A 13,457-nucleotide genomic window follows, 5' to 3' on the forward strand; every position below is an offset into this window, starting at 1 on the left:
TTTGGAACTCTTTTGGTAAATGTTCAATAAAGTGTTGCATCTCATCACAATGGGCCCTATCATATCTGGCTAACAAAGCTTGCGAATTTGCAATACGCCACTGGTTTGCTGCCTGTGCCGCCACCCTTTTGCCTGCAGCATCGAATTTTCTACTTTCTTTATCTGGAGGTGGTGCATCTCCTGAAGTATGAGAGTTGGCTCTTTTGCGCGCTGCTACAACTACAACAGAGTCTGGTGTTAGCTGTTGTGTGATGTACACTGGGTCTGTTGGTAGCGGTTTATATTTTTTATCTACTCTTGGAGTAATGGCTCTCCCTTTGACAGGCTCCTCAAACACTTGTTTGGAGTGTTTTAGCATTCCAGGTAACATCGGAAGACTTTGATATTGACTGTGTGTAGACAACAGTATATTAAAAAGAAAGTCGTCTTCAATGGGTTCTGAATGAAGGCTGACATTGTGAAATGCCGCTGCTCTCGATACCACTTGAGCGTAGCCTGTACTATCCTCTGGTGGCGATGGTCTCGCTGGATAGCATTGAGAACTATTATCTGACACTGGTGCGTCATAAAGGTCCCATGCGTCAGGGTCATCTTGACTCATTCCCGTATGAGTTGGGGATTGCATCATTGGTGGAGTGGCTACCGGTGATGGTTGCGGAGAGTGATGTGGGGATGGTGGTGGTGTTACTTGTTTAGCCACCTTTGCGTGTGGCTGTTTGTCCTTGTCTTGGAAGGCAAGTTTACATTTCATTTTGATTGGAGGAAGAGTGCTGATCTTCCCCGTATCTTTTTGAATAAAGAGCCGCCTTTGTGTGTGATCTGGCTCTATTGTCTCTAATTCTTGTCCAAATCTGTGTGTCTTCATTTGTGAGGACAGTCCTTGTTCCTCTGAATAGGAACTTATTTTCGGTTCCGAGGCCGGATGTTTCGGTACCGAAACCTTTTCGGCTGCTTTTTTCGACTCCGACGAAACCTTCTTTACTTTAGGCGTCGTGCCCTCTCGGTGCCGACCCATTTCGGTGCTGCTGTCTTGATGCCGAATATTCTCTGAGCCACTCTCTCGGGCCCGAGATTGCTGTGTGCCGGTATCTCGACCGGAGTCGGATGACTTCGACACCAGCTCGCCCTTTTTCGGTGCCGATGGACGGTCACCTATTTTTCGGGTTAAGCCATGGCCTGTCGGCGGTGGCGTCCCCTGGGCTTTAGCGGTCTTCTCGTGAGTTCTTTGTTTCAACGTCTTACTCACGGTTTTCGGCGTTTCTTCGGGATCAATCTCCTCCGAGTCCGAATCCTGGGTGGAGAATGTTTCTTCCTCCTCCTCGAAACGCCCTTGTCCTGTCGGCGCCTACGACATTTGCAGTCTTCTTGCTCTTCGGTCCCAGAGTGTTTTCCTGGACCGAAACGCTCCACAGGCCTCACAAGTATCCTCCTTGTGTTCTGGTGACAAACACAAGTTACAGACCAGGTGTTGATATGTATATGGATACTTGTTATGGTATTTTGGACAGAAGCAGAATGGGGTCCGTCCCATCAGCTTTGAAGAGACACGTGGCCGGGCTGACCAGGCCCCGACGGGGATCGAAAAAAAAACCCGAAGGGCCACCGGAGCTCTTCTTAATTCGGTGTCGATCTGTTGTAACTAACCCGATACCGAACGCAAACAATACCGACGTTTTTTCCGAGATTCTAACTAACTTTCCGACCCGAAACACGGAGCGAAAAGGAACACGTCCGAACCTGATGGCAGAAAAAAACCAATCTAAGATGGAGTCGACGCCCATGCGCAATGGAGTCGAAATGGGAGGAGTCCCTCGGTCTTGTGACTCGAAAAGACTTCTTCGAAGAAAAACAACTTGTAACACTCCGAGCCCAACACCAGATGGCGGGATGTGCACAGCATGTGTATCTGCAGCTACACATGCCATCGAACATATATATATATATAGGCATATGTGTGGTAAAAACGTTTGTTGTAAATGCATCCTAGTGACCACGTTGTAAAGGCAAGTGTGGTAAAAGCATGCAGGGTTCTATCATACATCCCTCACAGGCAGTAATTATTGTGAAGGAAGATGCAGGCTGTTCAGTTGTACAGGCATAAACCGAGTAGGTGTCGACTGGGCTTCTGAATGCAGCTGTCCCCAGTAGAGAGATGGATAGAAGGGATTTTCAGGGCCTGGTAAGAAGGTAATCATGGAACACAGAGAACAGGCCAAACATATACAACCATGGCTGGATGTTCAGAAGGTTTGAAGGGCATGTCCAGCAGAACTCCAGGAAGAACATACATGCTTATGCAGGCAGTGACAGCAGGCTATGAGGGAGAAAGTACAACTGGTGGAAGGGTACACAGATACCAGGTCTAGTGCAGCATTAATGCAGTTCAGGAGTCCGGCTGTGCTGCAAAGCAAAAGGTCTCCATGTTTCTGAGGCTGTAGGCCCGACTCAGTCACCTCTGACTGTGTTGTAAAGAGTCAGACAGGTGAAGCTGAGGCTGGCAAGATAAATCAGCAGGGAGTAACTGGAGCTGCAGTCTAGGATAAGACCACAAGCCCTTAAGCCAGACTCTGGGAGTGTATGTGTTCCTCCACCATCACGAGGAAGCAAGATCCAAAGCTGAAATGAAGGAGCTGTCTGCAGGTGAAACATGCGAGACCTAGTGGGACTATAATCAGTAATGAGATTAAGATCTGCTGTGCTCCAGTGAACAATGCTGCACAGAGACATGTTCAGTGCTTTTTAGGGCAACATCACTGATTCATTTGCAGCTTTTTTATGCCATTACAGTGTCGGGTCACATGGCCTGCAGGCTCCAACTATTAATCAGATCCATAGCCTGGCCCTTTGCCTTGCTAGCATGCTGCAAACCACTACCAGGAAAACCTTGGCGTTAAGGGAAAGTGAAAACTACAAAATGCTTCCCATGGGAAACAATTCCCATGGCGAGGAGGGCATTGGTTTTTTTTTTTTTTTTTTTTAATTCATTTTCAAAAACAAATAAATAACAAAACTGTAACTTTGGCGTAGGGCTCCATCATGTTCAACTGAACTGTATGGCAAAGTTCTAATACATTGTCAGGGATCACTATGACTGCTTTTCCTGACATTGCTTGGAATGTCCGCTGGCCTAACAGAGACTTCAAAATGTAGTCGTCAGGAACCCTGGCAGGGCAACAGAGTAATTTACGCACACACCCTGGCGGAAGACAGAGGACTGCCAAAAACTAACCGTAACTCACAAAGGCAAGTTAAGAAAACACCTTAAGAACAAAAGAAAGGTTGGACAGGAAAACTTCTATGCCCCACTTAAAGAAGGTGCATTGTTCTAAAGTATTTACAGATTCGATTAAAGGCCTCAAAGATTATTGGTGAACACAATTTCAGTGCTCACAGAACTATTAGCAGGGCTTTAATGCAAAGAACTGCAGTACAGTTTGCTGACCTGATGCGAGAAAGTAAGAAAAAAGGAGACCAGGGTTCATCTTTATTGTATGGAGAGACTGATCACAAAAGAATGTGTCTCTCCAACTTCACTAGTGAAGAAAATGGAACCTGTCAGGCCAGTCAGTGGACAAAGGGAAGGTAATGTGGTCACTTACCACGTGTGTTCACATTTGTTTAACAGGCTATGCACACCTTTAAAAAAAAATAAAAAAAATTGGGGGGAAAAGTAGTACTACTACAAAAACATACAGCACCCACTGACTGGAAGTAGGAATTAGGACGGAAGAATAAAATAACTATTAAGAGAAAGTAGGTAGTTTCTCCCTATCATAAAAATGTTCCTTTAATTTGTGAGCAAAATAAAACAAATTAAATTGCATACTTTTTAAGTAATCTTCACTGAAGTCCAACACTGCATCTCTGTGTCCTTTCACTTGTGATGAACTGATATCTTTGTGAGCTGGAATGAAAAAAAAAATCTATGTGAACAGATTTGTAAACAGCTTACATTCTAAAAATTGAAACTAATGGGAAAAGTAGTTAAATATTTAATGGTAACCATATAACGCAAACACCTTACAATCCCTAGCCCCGAGTGATTTAGACAGATGCAAGCTTACTTGTAACCAGACAAGTGGCTTTCTGATTAGCATTCAACACGGAAATCAGACTTTGGCAGTGTTTAACGGTGGATTTTTTAAGCAGAGGATGGGGGTGGCCGGGAACTGTGAGTTTCGACATCTTCCAAATCAGCCCACTTTTACCGTCCGTTTGCACTTCACTGCCCCACTTCTCTCACCAAAGATTTAAAGTGCCTCTCTCACAAAAATACAGCTTAATTGTACGCTTTGTAATGACTTCACTACCTATAACCGCACAGTCCAACTCTTTAACCCTCCTTCTTCTGATATTAACTCTACTACTGCTCCCAATAAATTTACTTCCTTTCACAACATTTCTCATCTATTGGCTAATGTATAAATATATTGTATTTTTGTGATAAAGACAGCAATGTGAGAATGATCTACTGACGGTGTTGTGAATGAACCAGTTCAAAAACCAAAAGCTGAGTGAAGAACCAAGTCTAATTAACTGATTATTATTGCTTGCAGTCTGAGATCCAGCACTCCTAGTTTGCAGATCTTCCTGTATAAAAATCAGCACCATTTGCTTTTCCACTTTAATTAGGGTCTGCGGAAAAAAAAACCAACAAAAACATTTTTGATAAAGGAAAAGGACATACCAATTTGCATAATGGAGCTACAAACCACTATTAGCTAGTACTCTCCTCCTGTTCCATCCCTGTAAACACAGTGGAAATCAATGAGGGTCTTAAAAAATAATGATGTCCCTTTCTCTTCCTTAGCTTTCTCACGACTGCCGAGCGTTGATGAAATGCTATTCAGAGTTTCCACGGGGTCAGGAAGAAGAATCCATGTTAACAGAACCCTCTACACAGACCCAGCCCATGCTTGGCAGCTCCACATCCTTACCAGAAGGCCTGGGAACAATGCCTGTGGGCGACCTCCACCCTTTCCATGGCTAAAGGACTAGTCCACCTCTAGATGGGGTAGACGATTGGGCAGCTGACTGTTATTATGACCACCCAAGTGACCTGGGAAGCCATGGGGAATCCTGTGACATCAGGAAGTTAGGATACCTTTCAGCTGTCATCCTCTATCAACATAAACTTTACAGGATAGATCATCCCACTGGTGAAGTCATATCGGATATCAGCAAGTGTCACAAATACACCCTAAAATTACTATTTATTTTTATTTCTTAACCTTCTAAGCTGTGCTGACCACACCGTTGCATTTTCGTGTTTTTATAAATGAATGAAAAGTTTTAAAAACAAATATGGGATAACAGCAGTGACATCATTTTGTGATAAAGCGTCTTAGGGCCTGCATAGAGTCTCCATTTTAAATTGCACATTTTAGCTAGGCATCTTTTTTTGATAGTGACATTTTACACGGTTTTACACTTCTGCAATAATGTAATGAGAAGACACTGTGCATGCAGCCCATTCACTGTAACATATGCTGCCATGCAGTCTGTACACTCTTTCTTAGGCTAGGCACAGAGAACTCAGCTCTGCACCTCAGACCCAGTGCAATATGAACAGTGCTTTCATTTTCATTATAAAAACTGCCTCTGTGTTACATTCAGCAGAGTAGCACATCTGCTGGGATTATCCTAGAACGCCGTGCACTGTGACCGAGATGCAACCCTGCGGACTCTGACTTCCATCCTGCAAAGGACGATAGCCTGAAAAACATCAGACCGGCCTCCTGGTGTCCCGGTACAACTTACCCAGGTATGGAGGAGGTTAGGCTATCCCTACTGATCAGACAGAGGGTACTCCCGCTAAGCTCTCAATAGTGTAGGAAGTAACAGATAGGAGTCTAACAACGCAGTAACATTATCATGGTTAAATTGTTTATCCTTTTTACTGTTCTCATAATGCTGGTTACCATGTTTTTTTCAACTGCCCAATAAATCAGAGCTCATGCTTTCTATACAAGAATACGATTGTTTCAATAAATGGTTAAAAAGTAATTCTTCTATTTCTTTTGTCTTACCTTGGCATGCAAAGTACTAACAAAAGGGTAGATCTGTTTACACCACTTCCTTGGGAATCAGAGTGGTCATGTTCAAGGTTGGCAATACCATCTAGCACTCTGCTAAGTTCAGTGGATTGATAGGGCACTGTGAGCTAGCTAGGAATTGTGTCAACCTTTTCTGATGATATGGACGGACTCAGTTCCGGTATCATGACATTTATGATGACCTGATACACAGTCCTACTTAATTTGCAGGAACAGTATGACATGGCGCCACCAACGTTCTAGGTCAGGTACTTATTTAATGGGTCTCCCGAGCAGCTGTTACCCATGCCCAAGCTCCCCTTCTCACTTATACAAGAAGATGTTCATGGTGAATGGGATTTATCCTTCTCAGCTTAACAGGAAGCACCTATTTTAGTCTGTAGGTTGTTCAAGGTATTTCCTTGCTGAATCCTATTCATTAGAATGGTGAATGCACTTAACATTCCTGTTAATTGTAGACCTGCTGTTACAGCACATTGGTTGGCACAGGTCTCCCTCTCACAAGTGGGGGTGTTACCTTTGTGGTCGAGGAACACAAAGTATATAAATGCAAAGTTTTTTTAACTGTTGGTTCTGTTTTACTGCAGCAGATGCCAAAACACAGACATTTCAAACATACACTAAGGCGCAATATCTAATCAATATAGGCCTTATCACCAATTAAAAACAGCATTAACTTTTAAGAAACACCAAAATTGGTTCCAAGGTGCCCTCCCACATCCACTTCAAAACGTATGACTAGGTCCCCTCGGCAATGATGGGGCAACCTGGTCAGTACTAGCCGGCCTACTCTCACAAAGGGTTCCCTGAAAAAAACAGACATTGGAGCGGGGCAATGAGCAAAGTACAGAAAAAAGGAACAACAACCAACCTCCAACGCAACGGTCTATCATAAAAGTCTAGAATAACCATACAGAAAAAATACGTTTTCATATACACAAAATGAATCCTGAACTGTTTTTTAGTTATCACTGCATTATCATAATCAATATATCAAAACAAAGTACTTCAGACATAATTGTTCAACTCAAGAGAACAATCCCATCCCCATCAACTAAAACTCACCATACTCACTAACTTCATACATATCACTCTTAACAGCTAGAGTATTAGGTTCAGGTTGTAGTTGGATCCATCATCTGTAGAGTCCAGAGAGCTTTAAATAATCTGCCTAGAAGATCTTTGGGCAGCCAAACACCCTATGAAGTCCTGTTTTAGGTCCAGATGTACGTTCCAGATCTCAATAATCCTGGAGCAGTGGCAGTAGATACATCTCTTGACATCAATGAACATTTTGCTGTCTTACAAGGCTTCCGAGATGAATGCTCTAATGACATTTCCGAACGTTCTGCCATTGACAAAGTGAGGGAGGAACCAGCACCTTCCGGCTTGATTCCTAAAGCTGGAGATCTAGTTTGATAGAAAATTGCGGCTAAGGAGGAGTTTGGCCCATCATACCGAGCACAGGTGCCAGTCCTTGGCATACAAGGTACTAGAACTGTGGTTCTGCCACCGCTTGCTGGTTGTAAGCAAAAATTATTTGTTTCATTTGATCTGATTAAGCTTCACCATGTGGCCAGTCCAACACAGTGGGTCATGAGGGTTCCTGGGTGGTTCCCTACCTCTTCTCACTACCCTGCAAAGAATCCCTCTACAAGATTTAAGTAACAAAAGTATGTTTTCTCCCCGGATGGGGACTTCAGATGCTGAATTTCCACTAGTTCCTGTTGCTACTGCAAACAGAGAACACACTTCTGACATATGTCTATAGTTTTCAACTGCTACTTCTAATAATGAGGTGGCTTATTTCCAACCACCTTAGGATGTGCCTATCAGTTCTCCTTTCCTATGTGAGGTCCCTCTTTTAGCACAGATTGCCTGTGGACACTTTGAGGATTTTTCTTCAAATTCTTCACATACTTTACTGCTTGGAGTTTATGCATTTCTTCTTTTGGCTGAAACAGACCTATCTCATTCCCTCATGGTCCTATATTTGGATTGACATTTCACTACTTACCTCTTCATTTGGATTTGATTTGTTAGTTTTCTTCTTGATTTTGAATGGATACCTTCCAGAACGCTCTGCTCCTAAACTGGTAGCTGAGGTGCCTCATTATTTTTCACATATAGTGCAAAGAGACCTTGCCTGTTGTTAACATTTCTGAATTGCACATCTCTAATGGAATTGTTTGGGAAAAGGTCCTATTTGACATTTGTGGTCCTACAGAAACACTGCAAATTCTTTAAGTGTTTACAATTGCTATGAATGATTGAATTACTACTGGAGCTATTTCCGATGAATGAGACGTGGAGACTGTAAGAAGCATGCTTTCTGAATCAGAAGGTTATACTGTATTTGAAACTGAGGATTTGTATTTGAATTCTACTGATTATGGTGAAATGTTCTGTTATCATTATGCTCATCACTGTATACAGAGCTAGTTCTCAATGTGCAGTTTTCAATTACATGCATAGGAACATTTTCAGTGGGTAGTTAAAAAACATATTTCTGAAAGTTTGCATATTTTTCAGGACACAATCCCTTAGACCAGAGTTCCTATAATTATAAGCTTACTCTTGTTTGTACTCATAGAAGCTGCTCGGGCGTCAGACCTCTACTTATAGGTACAACCTACGCTCCCAAAATAAAATAAGATACCTTTTGGGACACACTCTCTACAGTAATGTTACACAAGACACAGATGCCCTGGATACTGGGGGGCGACTACAACTGCATACTTGACCTAGATCGGTCACATCCCCACTATCATCTACCCCCTTGTGCACACAGGCAGCTCGACTGAGAGGTTGGACCCATCACTGGTCCCTTTCTGACACCATCCCAGGGCCAAGCATTACACCTTTTATTCAGTCCACCACCTCCTGCCCTTACACCTAGATAGATTTCTCTGCTCTACCGCCTTGATCCCCCTTGTCAGGCACTCAGACCAGGACAAGGTCAAATACTCTCTGATAATGATGTCCACATCATTGACTTGCATTGGCAATCTCCCTGCCTGCCCACATCAACGTGGAAACTCCCCAGGGAAAGCTTGAAGGACCCAGTCTTCTCAGAAACACATCAGCTGCACATACGTAGGTATTTTGCTGATAATCAAGGAACTGCCACTAACAGAAACTTGGAATGGTACGCCGTTAAGGTGGTAATGGGGGGATTATGTATTGAAGAAATAGTGGGAGTCTGCAGAAAGCTTGATAGGGAGATATCAACAGTCAAATGCTGCTTAGCGGATCTAGAGAAGAAAGTCGACGAAATCCCTTTATCCCTCCCAGCACATACTACAGATAAGACCGAATCAGAAAACACTGTTTTGTTGGGGCATCTATGGCACTTCAACTTTACAGCCCACGCAGCTAAATTTCATAGACAAGGTGACAAATCTGGTTGCTTCCTCGTATGGCTCATCAGGCAAGATCACAGGGTAAATCCCATTACAGAGATAACTGTTGCACCTGGGACTATGATACACACTCAAGATGAGATGCTACAAGCATTCCACACATTCTACTCCTCCCTCTATAAGGCACCGACACTCCACGTCCCAAACACATTATCCGAAGTCCTATGGGACTTTCATCTCCCACATGTAACCAACTCCACTAGGCTCGCCCTTGACACGGCTATAACAGCACGCGAGATCTTCCAGGCAATTAAGGACCTAGCGCATAGTAAATCCCTGGGACTAGACTGGTTACCGCTCGAATACTATGCACAGCTCTCCATGCTCCTCACCTCACCAAAATGTTTGAGGTAGCCTTCCAATTAGGTGAGCTCCTACACACCCTACTAGAGTCCCTCTTAGTTACGATCATCAAACGACGCTCCAGGATCCTACCACCCAATTGCCATTCTCGGAGCAGATTATAAAATCCTATGTAAAGTCCTAGCAGCCAGATACACTCAGGTCCTTTCGGAACTTATCCACGCAGATCAGGACAGAACAGGTTCATCCCAGGTCGGTGTATCTCCCAGAATGTACAGCGTCCTTTCCACGTTCAGGATCATGTACAGGGCCGCTATCCATGAGTGACCTGTATCATATTGGATTCTGAGAAGGCATTTGATACGTTGTCCTGGCAGTTTTTTTTTCCAGTTGTTGGCTTGCAGGAGGATAGGAGAAAGACTGCTTACATACACCTAATTTGAGTACACATATCCCTCTTCTCGGATTAGACTATGATGCCTTATCTCTGCTCCCTTCCTGATTAAGGCACTTGACAGGGATGCCCACTCTCCTAACTATTTTTTTAATGGCAATGGGACCCCTAGCTATAAGACTATGCAGAGAGGGTCGAGATTGGGGCATTTCCTCAGAAGACAAAACATGTTTCTTTATACCTGGATGATCGCTTGCTCTACCCGAGATGTAACGGCTGACCTCTTACCTATTCACGAAACCCTCACCGCTCCTGCTGCTGCAGCAGGAATCTGTGTTAGTTGGACAACATCCACATCATATGCTCTTTCTCCTGACCATCCCCCATGAGACATATGTCTTGGGGAAGCACAACTTTACAGGTGCCACAAGGTAATTCAATATTTAGGGGTGTGCCTGTCTCACTCCCATTCTGATATCCATTAGGCCAATTCCTTCAGGGCCTTAGCTGGAATCCACTGGCTGGTACACTTCTAGTAACCATGACCATTGGCTCCAATCGGGAAAATTGCACTGGCAAAAATGGTCCTCCTATACTTCTTTGCGAACGTACCTGTTATACCTTCAAGGGTGTTTTTCACAGAGTTTTACTCACTCCTGGATACACGTATATGGGATAGTGGGAGAAGCTGTGTCGCCTTTAAAAAGCCCCAACTCCGGGAGGGACAAGGAGGACTCAGTGCCCCTTCCTTCAAAGCATACTTTCTAGCTTGCCCATTACAATGGCTTTCATGCTGGACAGTGCAGAGACATATGGGGGAAGCTACAAATGAACAAGGACCCATCCCAATAGCCACCCTCAGCGGGTTTCTTTTACCTAAGGCAGTACCTCCCTCACCCTGGCCATTGCAGGCTGTGGTAGCACACTTATGCATGATCCGCATACATCGTCTTGCAACTGGAACTCCTGCATATATGCCATCCCTGCCTCGCACCGGCCACTGCAGTTTTCTGTGTTTTTACACAGCCGCAGCCCTGCAGCACGGGACTGAGCATTAGGTGATTACGGTGAGTGACCTATATTCGGAGGGTCACTTATTCCTCTTTGCATAACTGTCTGCAGATTACAGCCTTCTCCAGGACAATTCCTTCTCCACCACCAACTCCACATCACCCTCGAAGCCCTATAGGGCTCATCTGACAATGAACCTCCTACCCACCATGTATTGCATGCAATACTCTTTATGGGTGATGGCTGTCATCAAATAACATGGCTTTATAGCTTGGCACGAGCAGTCAGGCTTATCTCAGAAGCAATGTGTAAAACATGTGCAAATAATACACAGTAACAGTGAAAACACTACAAAAGAACATAACACCAGTTTTAGGAAAAAAGCCAATATGTATCTATTTAAAGCAAGACCAAAACTACCACAATCCAACATACAGTGCTAAAGATCTGAATTTTGCAAGATTTAACTTAAAAATACAGTTCCTTGAAGTCGATAGATCCACCTGGGGTTATCACGGTGTGGTGATCAACAAAACCAACAGTTCAGGTCGGCCGCTGCGTCGTGGGCCAGCTACGGTATCAGGAAGATCCGCAAACATTACCTTTGGATTTGCAGGACAACGTCACTGACGTCGCAGTGTCGGTTCCGGGAGTCGGTGCGGGGGACGTCGGGCCCTTCAAGTGATAGCCGTTGCAGATCGAACTCCGGGCTAATGAAGTCAGTCGCGCTGGATGGCATAGGGGCTGTGGTGCGAAGCGGGACGATGCGACGTGCGGTGCCCATAGGTCACAGTGAATGCAGTGGCTCGGTGGCGGCGTCCACGGGCGTCTAGGACACCAGGGCTGCAGTGTGAAGCGGGCAGTGTGATGTGCGGTGTCACCAGGTCACAGTGCAGGTGGCGTTGCTGAATTACTGTTGTCAGTAATCACAAGTCAACGGAGCAGCGCAGTACGGGCTCCGTGCGGTGTCCACAGGTCATGGTGCAGACAGGGATATTTGTTGACCACACTGTAGTCAATGGTGCTGGCGTCGGTGGACCGGGGCTGCAGTGCGGGGCGGGATGTGGCTTCGTGCTCCTCACAAGCCGTGTCCATAGGCCACAGTGCAGGCAGTGGCGCCGGTGTCAGCAGGTGGCATCATCAGGGATGCCCAGGCTGCGGTGCGAGCAAGGCGATGCTGGAGTGCAGGGCCCACAGGTCACGGTGCGAGCAGAGGCTTGGTCTCGGCGTCAGATGACAGTGACCGTGAGACCAGGGTCGCGGTGAGAAGCGTGGAAGTGCGGCTCCATGCGGCACTGGCAGGTCACGGTGCAGGCCAGCGACGTCGTTGACGGTGTTGCTGTGGTTTTTCTTCTTGAACAGCACAAAACACACAGTTCCTAGTGCTGTAGGCAGATGAAACTGAAGTCTTTGTTATCCCTGAGACTTCTAACAGGAGGCAAGCTCTACTCCAAGCCCTTGGTGAAGTTTCTCAAGCAGGATACACAGCAAACTTCACCCTTTGCTCTCTTTTAAGGCAGAAACAGCAACTGCAGGCCAACCCAGCAAAGCAGCACAGCAAAGGGGCAGTACTCCTCCTCCAGCTCTTCAGCTCTTCTCCTTGGCAGAGGTTCCTCTTGATTCCAGAAGGATTCTACAAGTGTGGGGTTTTGGGTCCAATACTTATACTCCTTTCTGCCTTTGATGGCAAACTTCAAAGGAGAGTCAGTTGTTTGCAAGAACCTTTTCTTGTCCAGACCAGGCCCCAGATACACACCAGGGGGTTGGAGACTGCATTGTGTGAGGCAGACATAGGGCCTGATTACAACTTTGGAGGAGGTGTTAATCCGTCCCAAAAGTGACGGTAAAGTGACGGATATACCACCAGCCGTATTACGAGTCCATTATATCCTATGGAACTCGTAATACGGCTAGTGGTATATCCGTCACATTTGGGACGGAATAACACCTCCTCCAAAGTTGTAATCGGGCCCATAGTCCTTTCAGGTGTAAGTGACCACTCCTCCCTCCACTCTAGCTCAGATGGCTCATCAGGATATGCAGGCTACACCCCAGCTTCCTTTGTGTCACTGTCTAGAGGAGAGGTGTAAACAGCCCAACTGTCAAACTGACCCAGACAGGAAATCCACAAACAGGCAGAGTCACAGGATGGGCTAAGCAAGAAAATGCCTACTTTCTAAAAGTGGCATTGTCAAACTCACAATCTAAAAACCTAACTTCACTAAAAGATGTATTTTTAAATTGTGATTTCAGAGACCTCAAACTCCACTT

General features: G+C 45.0%; 1 protein-coding gene across 2 annotated transcripts in view; it reads right to left on the bottom strand.

The window, feature by feature from the left end:
• Nucleotides 1–13,457, bottom strand: part of STX18 (syntaxin 18) — a 463,093-nt gene that overhangs the window by 384,901 nt on the left and 64,735 nt on the right. For both annotated transcript variants that reach the window (XM_069231086.1, XM_069231085.1), the window contains exon 4: nt 3,827–3,904. In XM_069231086.1, the coding sequence (XP_069087187.1) occupies nt 3,827–3,904 (78 nt within the window). The remainder of the gene's footprint in view (nt 1–3,826; nt 3,905–13,457) is intronic.

This window comes from Pleurodeles waltl, chromosome 4_2 (assembly GCF_031143425.1).
Source record: "Pleurodeles waltl isolate 20211129_DDA chromosome 4_2, aPleWal1.hap1.20221129, whole genome shotgun sequence".
Taxonomy (NCBI): Eukaryota; Metazoa; Chordata; class Amphibia; order Caudata; family Salamandridae; genus Pleurodeles; species Pleurodeles waltl.